The 12,755-nt window shown below is 45.9% G+C and overlaps 1 protein-coding gene across 1 annotated transcript in view; it reads left to right on the forward strand.

The window, feature by feature from the left end:
* The first annotated feature begins 3,122 nt into the window (after positions 1–3,122).
* Positions 3,123–12,755, forward strand: part of clmn (calmin) — a 53,344-nt gene continuing 43,711 nt past the window's right edge. Inside the window, exon 1 of the mRNA XM_034675863.1 lies at positions 3,123–3,777. Within this exon, the coding sequence (XP_034531754.1) occupies positions 3,693–3,777 (85 nt within the window). The 5' untranslated portion in view covers positions 3,123–3,692. The remainder of the gene's footprint in view (positions 3,778–12,755) is intronic.

Here is a 12,755-nt window from a genome sequence, read left to right on the forward strand (position 1 = left end):
CAAGAAGAAGAGCTGCATTCACTGTTTGGATGAGGACGTGATGGAGCTTTAATATCAGGGATGATGATGCAATGTAAGGGCACATCATCAATCAATCAATTTTTGTTTGTATAGCACCTAATCACAACAACGTTATCTCAAGACGCTTTTACAAACAGAGGAGGTCTAGACCTCTCTATGTCAAATTATGAACAGAGATCCAACACCAAGACAGGGTAAGACTCAGTCTGACCCCACCTTAATCCACCATGAGCATTGCACCTTGCAGTATTTAGCTAGTTACAGCGGGAAGGACAAACTTCCTTTAACAGGCAGAAACCTCGAGCAGAACCAGACTCATGTTAGACAGCCATCTGCTGAGACCGAGTCGGGTCTTGAAAGACAGATAGAGGAGAATAAGAGAGAGAGGGAGCGGTGATAGTGATGAGACGAGTAGTAGAAGCTGTTGCCGCTGGAGTCCAGCACATCTGTATCAGCTGGAGTCTGGAATGTCCACAGCAAGAGGACGTCTACGGCAGCTCAGAGGAACCAAGAACCTCAGGGATGTAACTGTGGTCATCAGGTGTTTAGTGTCTTCCTCCACCTTGGTGACCTGAGCGGGGTTAATCAGACCCCGGCCTCACAGATCCGCTGTGCTGCTGGTAATGTCTCTTCTCCGTCTCTCTCCTGAGATGCAGTTTAAGAATTGACTCTCTATCTGGCCTGCAAAGCCCCCCCACACCTGACCTCCAGCCCCCGAGTCCATGCCTTGTTGAGTCGGAGCACAGCTTGATGTCAGGCTGGTCTCAGTGATGAGAGGAGGAAATTGCAGCTGCTCCCCACGGTCCGCTCTCAGCTCTCAGTCCCCCGGTGGTAAAGCGTGTCTCTGTTGTCTTCTGGTGTTCTTGACTTGGTGCTTCTCCCCCTGTGACGCAGCAGACGGTGTTATGATGGGCCCTGTCCTCCGGCATGTGGAGGGTACTGCACATGTTCTCAGCTCTTATCTGGAGGACCTGGCCATGCCACCACTGATGGCGTCAGACAGGAAGTGCTCCGAGGCAGCGGCTCAAGATGAGTCCCAGAGTGCCAACTCTCTCTCAGAGGGACAGGGTGGATGCTCTGCTCTGTGATTGGTTGGATGTGCTAGGCAGGACGTCGAGGAGCTTGATGCTGCATGGATCCGTTTTACTGAGGCCGTTTCCACATGGTCTTGCTCCCACTTCGAGCTCCTTGCTCTCATCACTGTGAGGCTGCAGGTCGTCTGTCCTCCTCAGACACCATATCTCCAAGAATACACCCTTGTGAAATAATGTAACACATGTGCTGTGCCGATCTCTGTGTTTATATTCTGTATACTTATTTTTGTTTTTCTGCCGTCATGTTTTTGAACCCTGCAGAGACGGTAATAATCCCCACTCAGAGATTAGGACTGGATTATTTATTAAAGATGAATGTTGTTATTCTAGTCATGTGTGTTTTTATTATTCTGTCATCATGTTTTTCTAACTAACTCTTGGAAGTTGGATGTAAAAGGTTTCAGAGTATCAGACTTGTCGGTTGTTTAAGTGCTCAAACATTTTGTTTCCCTGAATCGATGAGATTATTTTTCTAAATAGAGTCAACATGAAGTGCTCTTTGAGTCTAAAACTGATCATTTTAATGACTCAGTGTTCTGGTAGCTTCATGAGGACATGATGATGAAACCTTTGAAATATTTACTCTGAGAAATCTACAAAATTAAAACTGTAAAATACATTTAACCATGTTTTTACCTCTCTGTCTTCCTCTGTTGTTGAAAAGGTTTGGTGTGTGTGTGTGTGTGTGTGAGAGAGAGAGAGAGATACAAAACAAAGACGTATCCTGACCAAATACAGGCTGAGTGACCACCAGCTGACTATAGAGACAGGGAGACACAGGCAGACATGGCGGCCCAGAGAGGAGCATCTATGTGCTCACTGCTCTACAGGGGACATAGAGACAGAGATGCACTTCCTCCTCCACTGCAGCAAGTTCTCTTTTCTAAGAGATGCCAACTACAAGGAAATTACTAAAATGGTACCAAACTTCCCAACATTAACCCCAGAAGAGAAACTGTCAGTTCTCCTGGGGGAAGGGTCAGCAGCTCCTCTGGCTGCTAAATATGTGTCTGCCTGTCACAGCCTGAGGGACGCACCATCCCATGGTGTTTGATTTTGGGTGGGGGTTTCGTGGGTGAGGACATTGAGATATGCTGTACGGGAATATGTAATATATGTAATATATGGTTGATATGTATGTGATGAATGTAATATGTAATGACTATGGTGTGTGATTAATGTATATATGGTGAGGGTAGTGTGTTGTGAACATATATAATGTATTGTATGAATTTATGTTCTTTGGCAATAACATGTCTTTGTTCATGCCAATAAAGCAAAATTCTATTTTAACTTTTTTTATTGAGTTTTCCATAGATTTAATCATGATACATTTTTCTTGCAGCATACATTGCTGCTAAACACATACAAAAAAAACCCAAAACATAGAACAGCTGCTGCAGTATTATTTAAGGTTGCCATTCCCCTTCCATGCCCCACCCCATCCCACCCCAGCCCTCCCTTCGACCCCACATCCCAGATTTTACATAATGTGTAAGTGAGCAAAAGGGGAAATAAGATTATTCAATAGTAAAAATATAAATAACAATAATAGTATAAGTAAACACACACACACACACACACACACACACACACACACACACACACACACACACACACACACACACACACACACACACAAATAGTAGTAGTCAAGAAACTGGAAAAGGAAGAGAAAATAAAATAAATAAATACATAAATGAAAATAAATAGTGGCATCCATTCTTCTACTCTGCTATTGTTCATTTCTTATTTAGAGGGACTTGTATTCTGTCATAATATTAAAAAATAGGGGGTCCAAGTCTCACTAAAATTGTGTAAGGAACCATTTAAGGTATATTTGATTTTTTCAAGTTTAAGAAAATACATGGTATATGTAATCCATCTGGTGAAGCTGGGTGGTGATTGTAAAGCAAATTTGAATTGAAATTAAATTGAAAATGGAGAGAGAGAGAGAGAGAGAGAGAGAGAGAGAGAGAGATGTATTGTATTTACTCTGAGAAATCTACAAAATGAAACTGTAAAAGAGACTTTATCTTGTTTTTACCTCTCTGTCTTCATCTGTTGTTAACAAGGTTTGGTTTGTGTGTGTGTGTATGTGTGTGTGTGTGTGTGCGAGAGAGAGAGCGAGAGAGAGAGAGAGAGAGAGAGAGAGAGAGAGAGAGAGAGAGAGAGAGAGAGAGAGAGAGATGTGGGCGGGCTCTGGATCAGCTCCATCCCACCTCGGAAATACCCACCAGGTGCTGCAGCTCCTTCCTCCCCGCTCTGCGCTCCTCTCCCCGGGCTTCCCTCCTCTCAGAGCTCCATCTCTCTCTCGGCTGTCTGAGAACTCTGAGTCCCGGAGTGATCGCCGGTGAAAGGCAGAGATGTCCTGCCGGTGACTGAACTCTTCCCCCCGGCCTCTCTCAGTCTGTGTTCCCCGGTCTCCATGGCTCTCCGTCGGCCGGTCGGACAATAACTACAGCCCGCCTGCCCGCTGCAGCAGAGCCGCCTCTCCTCCTCCTCCTCCTCCTCCAGCCGGGGGGGAGCTCTCTGACTGACCCTGCCCGGGATCTGGTGCGCTCTCCACGGCTCCAGATGGCCGGACACGAATGGGAGGACTGGTTCGAGAGGGAGGAATTTATCGGACAGATCAGCGACATGCGGGTGCAGAACCTGCAAGGTAAGAGCATCCCGGGTTCTCCTCTCCTTCTGTTTGATAACACGCTGCTGCTGCTGCTGCTGAGAGTGGACGGGCCACGCATGCAGAACCTCCACGCAGACTGTGAGAGTGCACAGAGTGAGCTCCAGCTGCGTTTACTTTCTGGTTTGGGGAACTTTGGAGCTGGTTTCTCTGCAGCCACGAGTCAAAAACTTTCCACACTGAGCTCTCTAACAGATCTGCCTTTACTGCACAGCTCAGACTCACGTTACTGAGGCAGTCAGGAGGAATTCACACACACTGCTTGAACTATTTAAACAGCACTAAAGCTGCATGGACGCCCTGAGGTGGGTGTGCAGCTCTGTGCGTAAAACAAAGAGTAAACAGAGTTTTCACAGAAGGCAAGGCAGCTTTATTTGTATTGTGCATTTCATACACAAGGGCAACTCAATGTGCTTTACATTAAAACATTAAAAGCATTGGAAACATTCAGACAAGCATAAAAGAACACAATTAAAATGACAAATATAATAAAACAGAACAGAAAAAGAAAATTAGAAATATGTTAAAAACATTAAAATTGTAATTTAAAGGCACTGTGAGGAGTTTTGAACTGGCTGAGAAACAGACTAAAATTATACAGATGCCTCTTTATGACCTTCAATAGCAAACAAGACCATCAGTAACAACACTGGCACCTTGTCTGTTGTCATTTTTAATGCCTAAAACCGCCCTGAGGGGGTAGGTGTCAGACCAGCTGATGGACATCTTGCTTCAGAAACAGCCTTTATTTGACTGTTTTCATGGAAAATAATCACATTGCCTGATAAAGTTGACTATTAAAAGACAACAGCATGATGTTTTTGTTGAAAACACTACTTTTGCATGTAAAGGACAAGAGATAAGAGGTATCACTTTGTCCACAGGGGGGGCAGAATCGATACGAAACAAATGTTCCTCACAGCAGCTTTAAAGTGAGTTAAAATGAGCTAAGATAGGAAAGCAGTGTCAAATAAAAAAGTCTTAATCTTTGATTTAAAAGAGGTGAGAGTTGGAGCAGACCTGCAGGTTTTCAGGGAGTGTGTTCCAGATATGTGGTGCATGATGACTAAACGCTGCTTCACCATGTTTCGTTCTGACTCTAGGGACTGAAAGCAGACCAGTACCTGATGAGACCTCAGAGGTCTAGGTGGCTCATAAAGTAGTAGCAGATCAGCAATGTATTTTGGAGCCTAAACCATTAAGTGCTTTATAAACCATCAGCAGGATTTTAAAGTCTATTATCTGACAGACAGGAAGCCAGTGTAGAGATCTAAGAACTGGAGTGATGTGGTCTACTTTTCTGGTCCTTGTTAGGACTCGAGCAGCAGCATTCTGTATGAGCTGCAGGCGTCTGATGGACTTTTTAGGGAGTCCTGTAAAGACCCCGTTACAGTAGTCTAGTCTGCTAAAGATAAATGAAGACTCCAGAAACTACCTGGAGTTTACTGTTGACTGTAAATTTGGAGTCACTGTTGTGAGCTGAGGACAAAGGTTGAACAGTTTCTCGTGTATTAGTTGATTTACAGATTGACTTAGTTTATTTATGATCAGGCACAAAGAGGTAAAAAGGAACATGAGGAGCTCTGAGATGATCCAGAGATGTCTGAGGATCAAAAAGACAAAATAGAAGGAAGCATGAGACAATAACAGAAATGATGATTCATGTATTCAGTTAATTCATCACTCTATGGCCATGTTTGATCTGCAGCTGAAACTAAGACTTGATTTAAAGAAGTTTCCTTCACATGTTCATCATGTAGGAAGTGTCATGAGAGTGAACGTTTCAGAATCAGTCTCTTCTGGTCGAGTGTGTGTGTCCACACGGGGGATTTAAATCAGGTTTATGATCCTGTCTGAGATCACACACACACAACAAGGTGCCATGCAGAGAGGAAGCGTGTGTAGGATGATAAATAAATATAACAGTGCTCATATTTACATGAGGAGACTTATGGACACCGTGGTCATTGTATTACCTGACTTTACTTTAGCACACCTGTTTAGTGGAGATGACCTCAGTGTGCTAACTAGGCCGTCAGTCACCCTGCTCTGTTTGACGTCAGACCTGGGGAGGACAGACCCTCTTCTTGTGATCAGGTCTTTCCTCATTCCTCACACAACCTTCTCTGTCTCCTTTTGCTTCAATGAAGACAGCACAACACCTGATGAACCTCCTCCTGTCTGGAGTTTCATCTTAAGCATCATATTTAAACATATTTTAGATTTGGATGTCTGTGTTCACACATGCACCAAACTCTGGAAAATCAACTGCATGTGAACGCACCCTGTCTTCGTCCCAAAAGTCCACAAGGAGTTGGGTGGCAATGTTATATCTGAGGAGCCCCAGACGCCCTGTTTCTGTATGCTCCCTGTGCTGGGGGCCGTTACGTCATGAAACTAACTAATGACTGTTTTTACCAAACAGGTGGAGCTCAGGACGCAGGTGTTGTTGCTCCTGCAGGTCGTATCTTTGAGCTCTCTGCTCCCTCCTGATGTCTGCGTCTGTAACAATGCTTTAACCCTGATGTCGTTCTGGTGTCTCGCACAGTTCACGGTGTTGCACTCTGCAGAGTTAGCATTGTTTAGGTTAACTTTAAGGTGTGTGTGTGTGTGTGTGTGTGAGAGTTCAGGAGCTGAACATTGAGTCAGTGCTGATCAGTGAATGTCTCCTCACTAACAGCCCACACTGCTGCATCACTCCACTCTGTTCTCTGCTGCTGTGGGTGGACAAATTGTTCTCTGCCTCTTCAGTGGATTTATTCCTGTAAGACTGTGGGAGCACACTGAACCCGGTGCTAACTGTTCACATGTTTCAGATTTGAGTTTCCACTGCGGCGTCCTTTTTTTCTATCTGTGCTCAGGTTCTCTTCTTCACTGTGAATCTCTGAGCTGAAAGGAAGATTTTCTCAGGTGTTATCACTTGACTGGAGTTCTGCAGGTTTTTCTTCTTACTGCAAATGAAGTAAAGAAAGTCCACGCAGACGTTAGACTGAAAGCTTCACGTGCATAATGTTGTTGTGCACTTCACAGACGACAGAGACACAGGTCGCTGTTTCGGTGATATTTAACCACTTTGAACTTTCAGACTTTCTGACTTTGTGTCTCTGAACTGCAGTGAACCTGAGAGTCCTGTGGGAATATCTCATACGCTGTAAGTGTTGCCTGTGTGCCAAACGCGGCTTTGGAAAGATTAGAGGAGCAGACTAAACAATTGCTCCTTAAAGTGGAAGTAATTGATTTAATGAGCCGTGGTGAGAATGAAAGCTTTGTTCAGCTCAGAGTGGATCAACCCAAACACTGCAACAGGCAACAACTTCAACCCATACAGTGAAGCATCGCCGTGCATCATGTGTCTGCAGGAGAGACGACAAAATAGCCCGGTCAAAACACTATTCGATAATCATTGGCATCTATTCGCCGATTATTTGAATAATCTGCTAGTAGCGTGCAACGTCAGCGTCTGTCTCGACCTTTACGTCAGTGTTTCTGTGACGTGGCGTGGCGTGTGTGTTTACATGTTACAGCCATGTTCAGTCTCTGGGTATATGTTTGTAGTAGCGTGAGATTTCTTCTTCTTTTGCTATTTAATGCAGTTAGGATTCTTCTTCTTCTGTTAATTAATGTGGTTAGCTAAGAGCTTTAAGACGCTCTATAGCCACCGTCTGGTGGGAATACCGTATTACAACCAGGCACCGGTAAAAACGATGGAAAATGTTACTTTTAAAATGAGAAAATATTCAAAGTAACTCTTTGATTTTTACAAATTGAACGAATTTTCAAAAATCATTGCCCAACCCTAAAAGAGAAAGAAAGAAAGGTACTTTATTAATCCCCAGGGGGGGGAAATTCAATTTTTTCACTCATGCTACACATACAGTTTTTTTTGGTATATACATACAATCATGCACACACATGCAGTGCACATGTCAGAGTGAGGATACTGCCGTCAACCAGTGCACCCCAAGCAGTTGGGGGTTCGGTGCCTTCGGTGCCTACCTCAGCAGTGCCCAGGCAAGTGAACCAGCACCTCTCCAGCCACCAGTCCACCTGCCAAACTTCGTCCATACTGGGACTCGAACCGGCTACCCTTCGGTTCCCAAGCCAAGTCCCTATGGACTGAGCTACTGCCTTCTTAAAAGGAAGGTAGAGCTAAAATATTTATTACTTCCAAAAGAGAACAAACTTAACTTCATGTCAGATACGCTCCTGTTTAAACAGTGCATGTAACACCTGACGTACATGCCCAGAAAACAAGATGCAGCTTTAATTCAAAGTTGTGTCCACCTGAAGGTTGACTGTTTTTACTCTGAAGGTGGTTTAGATCCCCTAACCTGCTCCGGATTAGAGATCATCCGCCCACTGACCAATCAGTTCACTGGATGGTGAAGCTCTGAGGCCAGAAGTCTCCATGCTAGCTGTGAAAACACAAAGTTAAAAAGACACCAAGAGAGTTATAAAGTCAGAGGAGCAACGTCTGTGTGAAGGAATCTCTGTGGAGCTGATGTCTGCAGAGATCCGACTCTCCAGGTAACATCAGAGTCGAGTTATTGGACATGAATCTGACTTTTCTTTATGAGATCAAACAGAGAACTGTCCCTTTACCTCCTCCTCCTCCTCCAGGCCGGTCAGGCTGCTGTTTCATTACCTGACTGTACACGCAGGTGAAACTGAAACATGAGCAGCGGAGGATGAAGATGGATGAAGTGGTCCGCCCCCACAGTGCGCCAAAAACAACATAGGAGGTGATCACAGTGAACCGTGTCTTATTACACCTGCTGAGCAACTGTTGCCCTGGAAACACACAACTTTGAGTTTCGATATGATGACGACAGGAAACAAACACGGAGGACAGGAAACACACACGGAGGACAGGAAACACACGGAGGACAGGAAACACACACGGAGGACAGGAAACACGCAGAGGACAGGAAACACACGGAGGACAGGAAACACACACGGAGGACAGGAAACACGCAGAGGACAGGAAACACACACGGAGGACAGGAAACACGCAAAGGACAGGAAACACACACGGAGGACAGGAAACACACGGAGGACAGGAAACACGCAGAGGACAGGAAACACACACGGAGGACAGGAAACACACGGAGGACAGGAAACACACACGGAGGACAGGAAACACACGGAGGACAGGAAACACACACGGAGGACAGGAAACACGCAGAGTACAGGAAACACACACGGAGGACAGGAAACACGGAGGACAGGAAACACGCAGAGGACAGGAAACACACACGGAGGACAGGAAACACGGAGGACAGGAAACACACAGAGGACAGGAAACACACGGAGGACAGGAAACACACACGGAGGACAGGAAACACGCAGAGGACAGGAAACACACACGGAGGACAGGAAACACGGAGGACAGGAAACACGCAGAGGACAGGAAACACACGGAGGACAGGAAACACACGGAGGACAGGAAACACACGAAGGACAGGAAACACACACGGAGGACAGGAAACACACACGGAGGACAGGAAACACACACGGAGGACAGGAAACACGCAGAGGACAGGAAACACACGGAGGACAGGAAACACGCAGAGGACAGGAAACACACGGAGGACAGGAAACACGCAGAGGACAGGAAACACACGGAGGACAGGAAACACACGAAGGACAGGAAACGCACACGGAGGACAGGAAACACACGGAGGACAGGAAACACACGAAGGACAGGAAACACACGAAGGACAGGAAACACACACGGAGGACAGGAAACACACGAAGGACAGGAAACACACATGGAGGACAGGAAACACGCAGAGGACAGGAAACACACGGAGGACAGGAAACACACACGGAGGACAGGAAACACGCAGAGGACAGGAAACACACACGGAGGACAGGAAACACACGGAGGACCGTTGACGTGATGCACAAAGGTTTTTATTTCATGTCATGTGTCTGTCGACGTCAGGAAACAATCGTCCGCTAACTCTGATTTATTACAGCTCAGTCTCCTTCATACCTTGTAGGACTTATACTGCTGTTAACACCTGACTGCTCACCTGTGCACATGCTGTTGGACTCTGATGCTGCAGATTCAAAGACCCTGTTCTGCTCGGTGATGTCAAAAACTCATAAATAAGACCAGAGTCACGACAGATAGTCTGCTCCTCATCCCATGAACCTGTAGTCCAGGGCCTCTTGTGTCATGTCTTCACTCCGTCCTCTCACTTCTTGATTTCAGTGAAGGATGTAAAAGTTAGAGGAGCAACAGGGTGATGGGTGCGTTGGACAAACCGGTCTCTTAACCTTGAAGCGAGTGACTCAAAAAAAAAACATGAAGCTTATCTCAAAGGTGGTCACAAACCGTCTCTGCTGACTCATCTTTCTGCTTCAGGCTTCCTTTGACTTCTTCCACAGAGAGACTTTGAAATCCAGCTGAACGTCATCGTGCTGATTCATGAATAACGATACGCCCGGTTCAGATGCTTTCACCTCACAAACACAGAAATAACTTCAAGAATGTCCGAAGTCGGACTGAAGTCAGATTCATTGACTTCATCGTGTCCTTTAATCCTTTCAGCAGATTAAAACAGAATTAGCAGAATCTTTATAAGAAAAGGACGGCTGAAGAGAGAGAGGGAATGTGGGCATGAGAGACAGAGAGAGGGATGGCATGCAGCAAAGGGTTGAAACAGGGACTGCTGTAACAAAGGCTGCAGTTTCAGCACATGGAGCACTGACCCCTCAAAGGGTTAATGCACCTGAAGCAAACAGGTGAGAATCACAGGCTGTCTAAACATTGACGTAGTCTCCGTGATGTCACCGCCTGTTTCTGAAGGACTGTTTTGAAGCCGATCGTGGCTGGTGCTAGCTCTGATCTGCTGCCTGCATTTCATTGTGTTGGAGCTTTTTACATTGTTTCTTATATTTGATTATTTTTACTTTAATCAGTTGATTTATTGTTATTTAATTCAAGGTAATTAAAGGATTAACTTTGATTCCTAAGGTGTTATTAATACATTTCATTACTCACCTCATAGGTTGATAGTTTTGCACCCGGTGGTGACGTGTATATAGATTGGCAGGTAAGATAGGAGAGGCGGACACCGGGGGAGGTGAATGTTTTTTTTACTGGGAGATTTGAAGGCTTAGAGACATTCCCTCTTGTTTGAGAGAAGCTTTTTTGTGTTGTACAATAAACCACCAGAAATACTGAATACTTGGCTGGAAATTGGCAATCTTTGGACACCGTGTAAGATCCACTCCGCCTGTGCCCCGTGGCCGGTTTTTGATTTGAGTTTTGTAAAGTTGACCAAGTCAAGCAGCCACTACACATTGGATTCAGGGATGATAACATCTCATTGTTGTATTGATGTGGATTCTGCAGGTCGGTGCTCTCTGCAGCCAGCTTCCCCGTCTTCACACAGGCACAGAGTTAATATGAGTGTGTGTTAAAGTGACTGCAGCAGCCCTGAGCTCTCTGCAGGAGTCGGTCCTCTAATGAGAGGCTGCAGCTTCTCTCTGCGTGCTCACAGCACAGAGACTTCAGCACTGCCCGCAGCTTCGACTTCTCCCAGTGTCTCCGAACGACGCAGAACTTTCTGTGCCTTTTGTCCCGATGATCCTCTGTGACACTCGGAGATGAGGCCCGAGCCGGCTGCCGAGCGGCTGTGATTCTGTGCGTGGAAGCTGGAGGAGCAGCGAGCGCTTTAAAACAACGGCCCCGAGGCTGTTACATAACACACGATGAGAACAGAGAGCGAGAGCGGCTCCCTCTGCATTTACAGAGTCCCTGAGAGCAAGAATCCCACATCACACTGCCCACACAGCTTTACACACACACACACGCACACACGCACACACACACTGCCTCCCACCTCATGCAGGTTTCTCTCCCTGTGCAGTTAACCGGTGTGAGCTGGTCTGGTCTGCAGGCTCTAACAGGATTGTTGCATCGTATAACTGGTTGATTATTTTTCCACTCTGATGATGTCATCCAGGTTTCCTCCATGCAGTGACTTTTTTACATGGTTGTGATGATAACTCGAGTGTTGACAGTCTGATCGATCGTCCTCCAGCGTCCCGTGCGTGCCCGTCTCTTAAAAACATGAAGTATGTGAAGGTAAACAAAGAATGAAGAACCCTGCAGATGTGAGTTTAATGGAAGACTGAAATAGAGTCGGGTACACGTGAGAGCTCAGAGGTCTGGACTGTGTTAGCCTGGTCTCCAGGTTACGCTGTGTTTGGGCCGTGAGGTGACGTTTATCTGAAGTTTCTATTTAAAGAATGTTCTGAAACACAGAACAGTTTGAAACGTCTGAAAACAGGGTACACAGGGACAGGTGTGTGATAACAGCACGGAGCTCGCTGTGCTGGCCTCAGCCTGACCCTGAGGTTTAAACCATCATGCGAGGTGCTTACTCAGGGTTTTCCTGGTCCCATCTGTCTCCCTCACTGAGCTCCAGCTGTTTCAAGACAAAAACAAAGTTATTTTTATGACAACAGAAACACTCCAGACTCTCTCTGGGACAGCTTCTTCAGCAGGTCTCTCTCCACCTGATGTGTTCCCTCTGAACCTGAGACAAAATATCCAAGCACAGCTGCTGAGCATTTCACAAACAGAAGGAGACAAACTCATGTCAGCCTGACTTCCTGTCCCGCTCAATCTGCTCTGCTGAGATTGATGCGTCATGCTCCGGCATCCGGCAAAAATCCGGAGGGCTCCGACCTGCCAGATCAGAGACGCAGCAGGAACGCAACGGAGCGGATCCAGTGGAAGTTAACACATTGACTAGAATAGAAACCTATCAGATCCGGAGCTGTAACTGATCAGAGACAGACCGGATACGGATCTGGTGGAATTTGGCCATTAGAGATATAACTAATGACCCCCTTCGCTGTAAATAATCACCCTCTGTGATTAAGAACACGAGTATCAGCCTGAAAGAAAACAGCAACACTGTCAGGAATCAACAACC

The sequence above is a fragment of the Notolabrus celidotus genome, chromosome 22 (genome assembly GCF_009762535.1).
Source record: "Notolabrus celidotus isolate fNotCel1 chromosome 22, fNotCel1.pri, whole genome shotgun sequence".
Taxonomy (NCBI): Eukaryota; Metazoa; Chordata; class Actinopteri; order Labriformes; family Labridae; genus Notolabrus; species Notolabrus celidotus.